The 13,700-nt window shown below is 53.1% G+C and overlaps 1 protein-coding gene across 1 annotated transcript in view; it reads left to right on the top strand.

Moving 5' to 3' along the window:
• Positions 1–13,473, top strand: part of Arhgef17 (Rho guanine nucleotide exchange factor 17) — a 59,060-nt gene extending 45,587 nt beyond the window's left edge. Inside the window, exons 4-21 of the mRNA XM_036187236.1 lie at positions 23–139; positions 346–438; positions 595–771; positions 1,077–1,127; positions 1,341–1,450; positions 1,555–1,640; positions 3,558–3,676; positions 4,001–4,214; positions 4,717–4,790; positions 5,280–5,476; positions 5,659–5,960; positions 6,342–6,591; positions 6,847–6,933; positions 7,270–7,337; positions 7,735–7,883; positions 8,663–8,837; positions 8,919–9,188; positions 11,976–13,473. Coding sequence (XP_036043129.1) covers positions 23–139; positions 346–438; positions 595–771; positions 1,077–1,127; positions 1,341–1,450; positions 1,555–1,640; positions 3,558–3,676; positions 4,001–4,214; positions 4,717–4,790; positions 5,280–5,476; positions 5,659–5,960; positions 6,342–6,591; positions 6,847–6,933; positions 7,270–7,337; positions 7,735–7,883; positions 8,663–8,837; positions 8,919–9,188; positions 11,976–12,172 — 2,736 coding nt within the window. The 3' untranslated portion in view covers positions 12,173–13,473. The remainder of the gene's footprint in view (positions 1–22; positions 140–345; positions 439–594; positions 772–1,076; positions 1,128–1,340; positions 1,451–1,554; positions 1,641–3,557; positions 3,677–4,000; positions 4,215–4,716; positions 4,791–5,279; positions 5,477–5,658; positions 5,961–6,341; positions 6,592–6,846; positions 6,934–7,269; positions 7,338–7,734; positions 7,884–8,662; positions 8,838–8,918; positions 9,189–11,975) is intronic.
• Positions 13,474–13,700: the final 227 nt, after the last annotated feature.

Here is a 13,700-nt window from a genome sequence, read left to right as displayed (position 1 = left end):
TAACCTGCCTCCTTACCCACAGTTCTCCAAAGACGTCTTAGTGAACATTTATTCCGCCTATATTGATAACTTCCTCAATGCAAAGGATGCTGTACGCATAGCTAAGGAGGCGAGGCCGGCCTTTCTCAAGTTCTTGGAGGTAAGTGGACCGGGGTAGGGATGGAGATATGCTCCCCTCAGGCTAGCTCTGGGAGGTCCCTGAGGCTCTTGGCAGGATGCTATGATGCTAGGGAGTGTGGTCAGCCTCTGTCTCTGAACTCAGCTGGAGGGACTTGCTAGGCACTATCTCTTCCTCACACGTCATTCCTCACCTGGGGACTCCCTCCACTCCGCCTTGGCTTTCAGCAAAGCATGCGTGAGAACAAGGAAAAGCAGGCGCTGTCTGACCTCATGATCAAGCCCGTGCAGAGGATCCCACGATATGAGCTTCTGGTGAAGGTAAGCATGGGGCTGGTGGGGCAGGGAGGCACGGGGGTGAGGGGTGCATGTCTATTCTCAGACTCCAGACAGGAAAGAAAGTCCTCCTTGGTGCCTACCCGGTGGTCTCCCCGGCTCCCTGGAGGGTAGCTAAGCAGGTTTCCGTTCCCACCCCAGGACCTTCTGAAGCATACACCCGAAGACCATCCAGACCACCCACTCCTGCTGGCTGCTCAGCGCAACATCAAACAGGTGGCTGAACGCATCAACACAGGAGTGAGGAGTGCTGAGGAGGCGGAGCGTCATGCCCGTGTGCTGCAAGAGATCGAAGCCCACATCGAGGGCATGGAGGATGTATGTGCCCCACCCCGCCATGCTCCACCCCACTCCTGTCCGTGTCTGCGATTGTGGCCATCCACATCCAGACCAGGGTCTGTGGTGTGCTTGAGTCTGTGACCACAATGCCCCACCCTCCTGTGTCCTCCTCCTCATCTGTCTGACCTTGTGTCCCTGGCCTGGCGGAGGAAGCACAGCCATGGGAGAGAGGACAGGACGTTGCTCTGACTGATCCGGTTGATAGAGTGGGCCAGCCAGATCGTTGCAGGGTTAGTGGGTTAATAATTAGTTTTTAAGACCCCCTTGTGTCTCCCGCCCAACAGCTCCAAGCCCCCCTGCGGCGGTTCCTGAGGCAGGAGATGGTTATTGAAGTGGTAAGAAGCATCCCATCGGCTGCTTCCCTATGTACCCCCACCCTCCCGAGTTCACTCCTCCGGTACCTGCTGCCCTCAGGTCCCTGCTCTCCCCCGACCACAGCAGGAGCCCTGCAGGAGTAGGGGAGAGCTGCCCTCATAAGCACTAGGGGCGTGTGGGTCGGCCTCTAGACTTATGCACACTCAGCCTGAATCCCACTTTGAACTCTACAGAAGGCGATTGGAGGCAAGAAGGACCGATCCCTCTTCCTGTTCACCGACCTCATTGTCTGCACCACACTGAAACGGAAGTCAGGTTCCCTACGGCGCAGCTCCATGAGCCTGTGAGTGGCCAGGGTGGGGCTGGGTGGTGCAGGCAGGAGAGCCATTGATCTATGGCGGGCTCTACTCCCTGCCCCAGCCAGAGCACCCCATTGGCTACCCACAGGTACACGGCAGCTAGCGTCATTGATACGGCCAGCAAGTACAAGATGCTGTGGAAGCTGCCGCTGGAAGACACAGACATCATCAAAGGTAGGGCTGGCTTGAGTCCGACAGAAAGATTCCAGTGTTAGGTTCTTCCTCTGAGACGAGTCTCGGTGTGTTTGAGCTCTGGCCTGTCTGACTGCCTGTCCATTAATTTTCCTGCTTTTGTGTCTCACTTTCCATACATATATATGAGGGGCTGGTTTTGAAGGACCGGGTTAACGTTCATACAGCCAGATCCAGGTTTCCATGCAAAACTCTTGGGGCTGCAAAGCAGTCACCGTAACAGTAGTCAGCCACTGAGTCAGCGGTCATTTGAAGACCTGCTGTTAGCTGGTGTGGTACCATTCCCACTTAACACCAGGAGCAGAGCCCCACTGAAGGATTGATAAGTTCTGGTGACTTGGGACTTAACCTGCCGGGAGCTGGACACTCTGAGGACCTCTTCTGCCATCTCTCATCCCCTCTTGCTGTGTGGTGACCTGTCTCAGCACCACACTTCAGACCCTCTGCCGGTTTGTCATCCCGAACCGACTCTAAACCTGCCTGAGAGGTGGCCTCAGATGAACCAGGTTGTCCCACGGGGCCCCAGGTGAGGACTGAGTCCACTTCATCCCATCTCACTAGGAAACAGAGCAGTTGACAGATGACCCACTCCCGGGCCATTCGGCTGTGTGACCAGCAGTAAAGCAGGGTAGAAAAGGAAGAAAGCCTGGCTTCGGAGCAGGAGAGTGACTTTTAGAGGCAGTGGGAGACTGTCTTAGTCTGCATCCATGTAACAATAACTACCAAACCAAACACCAAAGACCAGGTAGTGCGTAAGTAGGAATTTATTGCTCCTGGTTCTGGAACATTTCAGTATGAGACACAGCCTGTCTGGTGTCTGCTGGGGCTGCTCCTCCTATGTGTCCTCACTAGGTGAAAGGGTTAAACTAGCTGTCCCAGGTTTTGTTTCGTTCAGGTAGCATAGCGCTGACTTGCTGTGTAGACCAGGCTGGCCTTGAACTCACAGAAATCTGCCTGCCTCTGCCTTCTGAGTGCTGAGATTAAAAGCATGAATCCCACTCATGAGGACACCACTCACTTGACCTTGTCACCTCCTACACCGCTACTGGGGGAGTATTTCAACATATAAACTCCGAGGAGACACAAGCATTCAACTATGGCCAGGTATCCCAAGGCTTGGCTTGTTGGGTCCTCGCCTTCTGCACATAGCCTCCTCTGTAGCAGTATCAGAGACTCTGTGTCCATGGTGGGGACACCTTCCTGCCAGCTCCATGGACATGTCTCTGTAGGGTCCCTAGCCACAAGGCCCTTCCAGACATCACTTGTGACCTGTGACAGCTGCTCATGTGTATGGTAAACAGGAGCAGACAGGATAGCAAAAGCTGTCATTTGGAAGAGGGCAATGAGAACAACGTCCTGTCCTTTGATTTCGAGACTGAACTGCCCAGCCTAGCAGTGAAGACACAGCCCCTTAGGGTCTGCTAGCCTCTAGAGTGACATACACCCAGGCACGGAGGTGGACACTCTGAGCTGGCCTATGGTCAGCTGTGGGAGAAGACCAGGAAATCAGGACACCAGCTCCTTGTGACCTCCTTTCCCGGGAGGCAAGTTTCTCCGTCGGCAATTGGACTGCCAGGGCTCTGTCTATTTGGCAAGGCCCCCATGAGGCTGCACCATTGCTGCATCCAGTGTCTCCTGGCGCTCATGTAACCTGCAAGTTCTCCAAGAGCAGGCATCCTGGGCATGTGCTCCTAAACCAAGCCCAATCCCTCCTCCCAGGCCTGGGACTTTTCTGGAAGCTGCCTGCTATCCTTGTTTCTGAGAGCTTGGGTCTGGAAACTCTCCATTTGCTAAACCCATCCATCTCGTGTCCAGCTGCAGGCTGTGCAGCGAGGGACGTGTGTCTGTCAAAGTCTGACCTTGTCTTACATGTCCACGGCTTTCCTCTGTCCCTGCCAGGGGCCTCTCAAGCCACCAACCGGGAGAATATCCAGAAGGCCATCAGCCGCCTGGGTGAGGACCTGGCCACCCTGAACCAAATGAGCAAGCTCTCTGAGAGCCTTGGCTTCCCCCATCAGGTCTGTGCCCCAAGCTAAGGCAGGGCTGGGCTGGGACTTCCCCTGACCTTGTCTGGGGAGAGACAGTCTCGACATTTGCCTGAGAGAGCAGTTGGTCCTGTCACTTACCTGACGGGGAAAATTATAGACTTGCTTCTACTTAAGGGAAGTGACAGGTCCCGAGTCTGAGGGAGGAGACATCTAACCTGGAGAAAGGCCAGCCCTGTCTGTGGTGGGAGGAAGCAGCCTTCCTCTGTCTGAGGGGAGAGGCAGGTCCTCCTGTTCCCAAACGCAGGTTGTCATGTGGTAAGACCTTGGCCTGAGGCCTGGGCTCTTTTCCCACAGAGTCTGGACGATGCGCTGAAGGATCTCTCTGCCGCCATGCACCGGGACCTGTCGGAAAAGCAGGCATTGTGCTACTCACTTTCTTTCCCACCCACCAAGCTGGAGCTGTGTGCCACCCGGCCCGAGGGCACCGACTCCTTCATCTTTGAGTTTCCCCACCCCGATGCCCGCCTGGGCTTTGAGCAGGCCTTCGATGAGGCCAAGAGGAAGCTGGGTGAGCCAGGGTTTATACTGGTGTCTCCCCTCAGAGCCTCAGGGCAGTCCTGACTTTAGAAGCAAGAATTCCCTGATCGACAGTTTCCTGTCTTCCAGCAGCTGAGTAGGGCAGGTGGCCTGAGACCTCTGCCGTGAAACAGCGGGCTGGGCTCCAGCTCCCAGCTCCTCCCTGGCTGGGAAGGGGCTCCCAGACAGAGTCCTTTTAGGACAGGGACCCCAGCATAGGCCTGAACAGCCAAGACTTTCCTCTTCCTCAGTGTGGTTGAGTCCTGGAACGTTATTAATTCCATAGCTTAGCGACCCAGGGCTATTCCCCCATTGTACAGAAGAGGAAACTGAGGCCAAGAGCAAACAGGGTGTAATCCATAACCTCTCATTGTAGCAGGCCCTCCCTAGGGAGACTCACAGACGGGAGGAAATGGAATGGGGTGGGATCGAGGCAGAGTAAGGTAGGTCCTGAGTAGGGTGTGTCTCCCTCTGCCCTGTCTCTTCTACTACAGCATCCAGTAAAAGCTGTCTAGACCCTGAGTTCCTGAAGGCCATCCCCATCATGAAAACTCGAAGTGGCATGCAGGTGTGTGTGTGTGTGTGTGTGTGTGTGCGTGCATGCGGGTCATGTGGATGTTGTCTGTCCAAAGCTATGTGTGTATGAATTTTTGTTTCGTGTACCGCATCTCATAGGTGTTAGAAACATGGTGATTGCTCCCCGTGTCTGAGTCTCTGCATTTGCACACTGTGTGTGTATCATATGTGTATGGGTATGTGCGTTTTGAACACACACTGTAGATTTGAGGTCTACCTCATGTACTTGTATGCATTTTCATACCTAACCAGTAGTACCAACATTGCGTATTAATAGATGCATACATCCATGGTCCTATTCAGGGTACATGTACGTGTACATACAGGTTTGGGTGCTATTTGTATCACAAGCATAGTGCATTTGGTGTAGAGAGATGTGTGCAAGCCTGCCACCCCTCTGTTCTGCTGGGGTCTGTGATAGAGCCAGATACTGGCACAATTCTAACATTCCCCTTTCCCTGTCCATTGGGGTTTCCCACAGTTTTCCTGTGCTGCCCCCACCCTCAGCAGCTGCCCAGAGCCAGCGCCAGAGGTGTGGGTGTGCAACAGTGATGGTTACGTGGGTCAGGTGTGCCTGCTGAGCTTGAGAGCGGAACCAGACGTGGAGGCCTGCATCGCCGTTTGCTCTGCCCGCATTCTCTGTATCGGAGCGGTGCCAGGTCTGCAGCGTCGCCCGCGGTAAGGCCCTGGTGAGCCTAGGAGACCCGCCTCTGTCCCAGTGAACCCTGAGGTTGACCTGGCGGGTGGTGGGCGGGGCCTGGGTGGGCGGGGTTGTCTGGGGGCGGGGGCGGGGGCGGGTTAGGATGCTATCTCGGGCGCCTCCTAGCGGCAGCTCTTGTTCCTTTCCCCTTTGTCTCTAGAGAGCAGCCGGAGCTCTTGAGGAGTCCTCCAGAGACCACCCTGGAGCCCGCTGGGCCCGAACTAGATGTCGAGACCACAGCTGATGAGGAAGCAGCAACACTGGCCGAGCCAGGGCCTCAGCCTTGCCTGCACATTTCCATCTCAGGAGCTGGTCTGGAGATGGACCCAGGCCCTGACAAGGGTGACCCCCAGGCCGAATTGGTGCCCTTTGACAGTGACTCTGATGACGAATCTTCACCCAGCCCCTCCGGGACCCTGCAGAGCCAAGCCAGCCAATCTACCATTTCCTCCAGCTTTGGCAGTGAGTGCGGGTGGGAATTGAGGGGGCAGTGGGTGAGGAGACACCGTGGGGGCAAGGGCTGGAATCAGCTCACTAGGGGGCTGTAATAGTGAGCACTCAGAAGTCACTGAGTCAGACAGGCGGGGTCCTGGAGACCTTGGAGTATGCTGTTCGGGGAGGTAGGCATTGGGTAGGGTGGCTAGTCCCTCCGTACAGGTGTGGCTGGACTTGAAATAGCCAGAAGGGGACAGGTTATGAGAATGAGCAGGCCCTAGCACATACAGGGACCCGGGGCAGGAAGGATGTGGCCGGGGGGTGGGGTGGGGTGGACACAGTGAGGCCTAGGAAGATGTTAGATTTCTGCCTGGTGGAGAACAGAGATGGAGATCTTTGTCTCTTCAGATGAGGAGACCCCAAGCTCCAAGGAGGCCACTGCAGAGACAACCAGCTCCGAGGAAGAGCAGGAGCCTGGCTTCCTGTCACTCTCTGGCTCCTTTGGACCAGGCGGTCCCTGTGGCACCAGCCCAATGGATGGAAGAGCCCTTCGCCGCTCCAGCCGTGGTTCCTTCACAAGGGGCAGCCTTGAGGACCTGTTGAGTGTGGACCCTGAAGCCTACCAGAGTTCCGTGTGGCTGGGCACTGAGGATGGCTGGTAAGGGCAGGGGAAGGTCTGGGACACAGCTCTGGAAATCATGTGGTAGCCTGAAGCAGAAGTGAGGAGGATGGTTGGAGTTAGTCTTGGGAGTCCTACCAGCTGGGGATACCAGAGGACCTGAGACTCATGAGAAGCTGGTCCGCTGTCAGTACCTGGGGTAGGGGAGGTGGGGAGGCGGCAGAGAAGTGAAGGGCTGACTCTTGGGGCTGGTAGATTTGACCACTGGTCTCAGATGCTCCCTCTAATCCACAGTGTCCACGTCTACCAGTCCTCCGACAGCATCCGCGATCGCAGGAACAGCATGAAGCTCCAGCATGCAGCCCCTGTGACCTGCATCCTGTAAGGCCCCGGGTTACCCTTCCCACCCAAGGGCTTCCTGGCCAGCATATAGGCCACCTCTGTTCATCTGCCCCTGCTCTGCTGGCCCCTCTTTTCTGGGGAAGATGCAGAACAGAGGCCTGGACCAAGGCCAGCTGTGCATCTTCCACACTGTTAACTTGGGTATGTCACCGCCTTCCCAGCCTCAGGTCCCCTCCCCACACACACACACTTTGAGAGTAAAGAATAAAAAGAGGTGAACTCTTGAGACCAGAGAGCCATTGTACCTGTGAGTCCCTTGGCCCCGGGATGCCCATTTCAGCCTCTGGAAGTGCATCATTTTTTCCTTTTCCTCAGGTACCTGAATAACCAGGTGTTTGTGTCTTTGGCCAATGGAGAACTTGTAGTCTACCAAAGGGAAGCAGGTATGTGCCCCACACACCTTCCCACCCTTTCCCTTTGGTATAACTGAGCTCCCTTCTGGACAAATGGGAACTTCTGGGCCACAGGCCCAGACATCTGTGAGGCTTTGGGCAACTCCCAGGGTCCCCATACCTTCTCTTATAAATGAGAGCGTGTGCCAGGTGGTGGCGGTGCACACCTTTAATCCCAGCACTAGAGGTGGATCTCTGAGTTTGAGGCCAGCCTGGGCTACATAGTAAGTTCTAAGATAGCCGGGGCTATACAGAGAAACTCTGTCTCTAAAACCAAAAATAAAATAAGTGGGAGCATTCAGGTCTTTTTTTTTTTTTTCAGGGAAGGCTGGGACAAATTTGGGACCGCACTGAATTTTATGTTTTCTTTAACCCATTCCTTCTCTAGGGCGTTTCTGGGACCCCCAGAACTTCAAATCGATGACCCTGGGTGCTGCAGGGAGCCCCATCACCAAGATGGTGTCTGTGGGTGGACGGCTATGGTGTGGCTGCCAGAACCGAGTTCTTGTCCTGAGCCCTGACACACTGCAGCTAGAGGTAGCAGGGGTGGGAAACAGAATTGGTGATTTGGGATGAGCCGGGGTCCAGGAGAGGGCAATAAGACCAGAGGAACAGAAGCATCCAGCTGAGGGGTTCGGACTTTTCCCTGAACTCCCTATCTTACCAAGCCAATCTCTACCCTTCTCTGGTCCTCATTTCTACTCTAGCTAATGAGGAAGACAGCAAATTCCCATTCGTGCTCCTGTTGGATCCTATAAGTGCAATATTAGATCCTTGGGGGACAAGAGAGTCCTTCCTGATGTCACCATCCCTTAGTATAAACTTTTGGCCTTTAGTCCTGTTTTATTTACATACAAACCATAAGTTTCCAGCCTAGGCAGTACCTAGGGGCCACAGATTCCCTTGGGTTTCATTGACTGAGTTGAAGATTAAGGCTTGGGGTCAGGCCCTGGCTCTGTGACTAGCCTGGTATGTGACCATGGGCCTTCTTAGGGTGTGACTTTTTCCTCCTAGGCTAACACTTCCCCATCTGTCCAGGGAGGGACCAATGCCTGGTCTTAAACCCACACAAGCGTTAGTCACTCAAGTTTCATAGGGAAAGGGCACCCCTTTTTACTTCTGGAGGATTAAGTGGGCAAGCTTTGAAATTGATCATCCAGACCCAGGACCAAGACTGCCTCGGCTGTCAATCCGGGCAGGTACCTAGAGAGGTTTGTGGGGAGCTGTGTGTGGGATGGGCAATGGTGGGGTTCAGGCAGAAGGGCCTGGGGCAGCTTTGCCAACTACTGCCTGGTCTCTGCCCTCCTCCCCTACAGCACACATTCTACGTGGGGCAGGATTCCAGCCGAAGTGTGGCTTGCATGGTCGATTCCAGCCTGGGTGTGTGGGTGACCTTGAAAGGTAGTGCCCACGTTTGTCTCTACCACCCAGACACCTTTGAGCAGCTGGCAGAGGTAGATGTCACCCCTCCTGTGCACAGGATGCTGGCAGGTACTGACCTCCTGTTCCCGTCGTGGGGGAGGCCAAGAAAGGGTCAGCCTCCAGGCCCAACGATGCTCTTTCTCCCGCCAGGCTCCGACGCCATCATCCGACAACACAAGGCAGCCTGCCTGAGGATCACAGCACTGTTGGTGTGTGAGGAGCTGCTGTGGGTGGGCACCAGTGCTGGGGTTGTGCTGACTATGCCCACCTCCCCGAGTACCGTCAGCTGCCCACGAGCGCCTCTCAGCCCTGCTGGCCTAGGCCAGGGGCACACCGGCCATGTCCGCTTCTTGGCAGCAGTCCAGCTGCCAGATGGCTTCAACCTTCTCTGTCCAACCCCGCCACCTCCCCCAGATACAGGTGGGTCTGCACACTCCACTCCCATCCAGTGCTCTGCCAGGGGAGGCTCTAAGAGGCTGGAAGAGCTAGGAATAAAGCCTGTTAGAAGAACTAGACTTCAGAGACCCCAAATGAAACTGTGTGTGTGCTCCCATGTGTGTGCGTGCATGAAGAATCCAGGGAAGTGAGCTATAAACTAGTAGGGGACAAATACGTTCATGGGAAATGTAGACTGTTGTATGTGTTTCTTAAATATACTGGGAAGTGGGCCTGGGGAGATGGCTCAGTGGTTAAGAGCACTGACTGTTCTTCCAGAGGTCCTGAGTTCAGTTCCCGGCACCCACATGGCACCTCACACCTGTCTGTACTTCCAGTTTCAGGGGATCTAGCACCTATGGCAAAACACCAAAGTACATAAAATATAAATAAATAAATTTTAAAATATACATGTTTCAGGAAATAAAGCAGAGCTGGAAATGAGGTATAAATGACTTGGAAGTGATGTCCAGAACAGGAAATAGAAATAGCACCAGAAAAGAGGCTATAGGGTGGTATACAGGGAAGGGAGTATGACCAGAGAGTGATCAGCAGGAAAATGAGGTACTTCTTAGAGGTCATGATGAGCAAAGTCTCACTTTGGAGGACAAGAATACTTGTTCCAAAGAGGAAGAAGTGACAGAATCAAGAGGCTGAGTCAGGAGCTGTGTGGATAAGAAAAGATAAGCCACGTTAACTGGAAAGGGCATCAGGTGCAATTCCGCATCCCACAGCGGCAGCACATGCTCTGAGCACTGCGTGTTTAGATGATTACATTGCTGTGTGCACATCTTAGATCACTCATGGAACCCTAGATAGTACAGGCCCCCACAGCTATGCGATATGGGGTCTATAAAGATGGTTCAGCCTATTGCTCCTAGAGCCATGATGGATGAAATCAAGGGCAAGAAAAAAGATGCAATCAAGAGCCGCAATAAACACCAGGTGGACAGGGCTGCTGCCTGTGCCCGCTGGCCTGCTATTTACAGTAAACTCTTCCTTAAGGTAACTAATGGGCTAAAACACTTAGCATATTCCTGTTATAGGAAAAGGCTTTGCATGCCTGTGTCTCCGAGATCAGTCCCTAAACATAAACAAAAACAGAAAAACAGAGACACTAGAAAGAAAATAAACAAATCAGAACCATATGCACTACACTCATAACATGTTCTGCACATGAGTGAATGTGCTACATTTTTACGTGGCTGGCTGGCTCTACAGTAGGTCTGTTTATACCAGCATTACCCCAGACACATGAGCGGTGTGATGTGTTGCCCATAAGATGGCTACAACTTCCCCTAGGAGATAAGGATTTTCAGTTTCATTGACCAAAATTTCATTGTGCAGCACGTGACTGTAGTTACATTAAAGAGGACCTTAAATGTGCAGAAGTCAATAAAGATGGAAAGTGGCTAGGAAATTAATGTCATTCCTGACCAGAAAACACAGATCAGAGGTGGGGCTGGAGACATGATGCAGTCCATAAAGTGGTTGCATGGCATGCATGAGGACTTGGGTTCAAGTCCCCAGCACCCAAGTCAAAGCCGGGTGCAGTGGCACGTGTCTGTAATTCCAGTACTGGGGAGGCAGAGGCAGGATCTAGGGGCTCACTGGCCACTCAGCCTAGCCTAATGGATGAGCTCCAGGTTTACTGAAAGACCCTGACCTAATAAAAGGAGAAGAAGACCTAGAGAGAAGACTCAGCAGTTAAGAGCAATTTTTGCTCTTATGAGGACCAAAGTTTAGTTCCCAGTACTCAAACCAGGCTGTTCACAGCCACCTGTAACTCCTGCTGCAGGGACTCCATTGCCGCCTTCTGGCCTAGTCAGGCACGCGCGCACACACACACACACACACACAAATAAAATAAATCTTTAGAAATTCCTTTAAGCTGAATGGTGGTGGCACATGCGGATCTCTGTGAATTTTGAGGCCAGCCTGGTCTACAAAGTGAGTTCTATGACAGCCAGAGCTATTAGACAGAGAAACCCTGTCTCTGGAAGAAAAAGAAAGAAAGAAAGAAAGAAAGAAAGAAAGAAAGAAAGAAAGAAGGAAGGAAGGAAGGAAGGAAGGAAGGAAGGAAGGAAGGAAGGAAGGAAGGAAGGGAAAGAAAGAAAGAAAAAGGAAAGAAAGAAAAGAAAAGAAAGAAACTCCTTTAAAAAATAAGGTAGAGGGGCTGGAGAGATGGCTCAGAGGTTAAGAGCACTGGCTGCTCTTCCAGAGGTCATAAGTTCAATTCCCAGCAACCACATGGTGGCTCACAACCATCTGTAATGAGATCTGGTGCCCTTTTCTGGCCTGCAGGCAAACATGCTATATACATAATAAATAAATAAATCTTTAAAAAAAATAAATAAATAAGGTAGAGTAGAAAGCTGAGGGCCGTGGCACAAAGCTTTATAGTCCCTACACTCGGAGGCAGAGGCAGGTAGAACTCATCAAGTTCTAAGCTAGCCTGGTCTACAGAGTGAGTGCCAGGCACCTTTGGCCTCCACACACACACATGTACACTGTATGCACACATACCCACATGAATATGTATGTGCACCACCATACACAGAGCATGAGTGCAAACACACACGTGTGCACAACACACACCAAAGATAGGAAGGGTGACTGCCAAGTGAGTAGACTTTTCCTCCAATATGGAAATTCTTGGTTAACAGGAAGTGTGTGCCTTACTGTCTTCTGGGATGTAGCGTTCAAGCAATGCTAGGACATGAAGCTACAAGTTGCCTCAGGTTGACTGTGGTCCTCCTCCTTGTTCCTCAGGCCCTGAGAAGCTGCCATCCCTGGATCACCGGGACTCCCCTCGGCACCGAGGCCCCACCTCAGCCAGGCCTAAAATGCTGGTTATCAGTGGCGGTGATGGTTATGAGGACTTCCGGCTCAGCAGTGGGGGTGGTAGCAGTAGTGAGGCTGTGGGCCGTGACGACAGCACGAACCACCTCCTCCTGTGGAGGGTGTGAGCCTGCCCACTGTGGCCCAGGACTCACCTGTGTGCCTGCCCTCAGCCTGCCTGTCTCTTCCCAGGCCACACGCAGACCTTGAGCAGTGTCCAAGCAGGGGCATACCGTGTGGACTCTGCCTCACCTTTGTGGAAGCATTCCTGGTAGAACACTGCCAGCTAGGCCGAGGCCTCTCCTACCCGCTGACCACCCTGGTGCTCCCATTTGGGACCGGGGTGGAGATGTGGAGGCTGCCCAGGACCTCTGTCCCTGAAGCTTCTACCAAAGACACAGCTGGGCCTGGACCCCACAGGGCTGGGGAGGCCATGTGCAATATGTGGAGGGATTTCTGGGGCAGTGGAAAAGCTAAGGGACAGCATCCTTGCCTATGTACAGTATTTATGTTACTTTGTAGATGAATACTTTTCCAAAGCACTTATTTATGCAGTGACCTGGGGCAGGACATGATGTGAGGAAATGACAGGCTGATAAAAGCCTGTTCCTGTGTGAGAGGCCATCCTGGAACCCTAGCCACGCTTTCCTGGAAGGACCAATGCCCATCCATTACACACACACACACACACACACACACACACACACACACACACACACATTCACTCTGCATGTTCAGGGCACTAAGACACTGTCCCTAAAGGTAAACTCCAGCCATCCTAACCCAGAAGCAGAGTTTGCTCACGTGCCCTCAGACATTCAGACAAGATGACCAGGGGCCAGAGACTCTCACGGGGCAGCTTCCTAGCTTTAGCATTTCCAAGGTGTTGGTGGTGCCTAAGGTTCCTTAATTTGGGAACATTGGTGGGTCTGGGACAGGGCTTTCTCAGGTAAGAGAAAAGGGCCTTCCCTCCTCACAGCTGGCCCTGGCCCCAGCTCCTGCCTCCCCATGTCTTATGCACTGGCACGATGGTCACCTTGGGGTGGACCTATGACCCCCTTTCTCTGGCCACTGAATCTAATCCCTCTCTAAACACCCCATCCTGCTAGAGGCAGTCCTTTTAGGAAGAACCACCCCCACAAAGCTGAGGGACTAGACACAGCCGTTTTAGCTGGAACGCTTCCGCTCAGGGCAGTCTCCCTCACCTCCAGGCTGCAGGGAGCCGCCGTGACCCTCAGCCCCTCCCTTCAGCTACAACTCCAAAGGTCTGGTTTCAGATAGGATTTGTTTGTTCTGTTTGATTTTGTTTTTCTTTGGGGGTGGGTGGGTCATTGCGGTCTTAGATTATATTTCTCTTGCTACCAAACAGTCATGTATTAACTCTCCTCGGATGATGAAATTTAAAGAGTCAATAAATAGAAACACCAAATGATGGCTCCCCCTTGGCCTTGGGCTGTAATGGCCTACTGCCAGCCACCTCAGGGCTCTGTCTCCCGAAGGATGAGGGCTTCCTCACTGACTCACTTAGACCCAAGGGAGCGCATGAAGGAGAGCGCTGGAATGATAGGGTCGTCACTGACCTCCTGTGTTTCCGTGAGCAGGTCTCTGGGCTTGTCTGGGCTCCAGGTTCCTCAAAAGAATGAAGGAATTTGGAGC

This window comes from Onychomys torridus, chromosome 1 (assembly GCF_903995425.1).
Source record: "Onychomys torridus chromosome 1, mOncTor1.1, whole genome shotgun sequence".
Classification (NCBI taxonomy): Eukaryota; Metazoa; Chordata; class Mammalia; order Rodentia; family Cricetidae; genus Onychomys; species Onychomys torridus.
The sequence above is the reverse complement of the archived record's forward strand: the minus strand, read 5'-3'. Positions and strand labels throughout refer to the sequence as shown.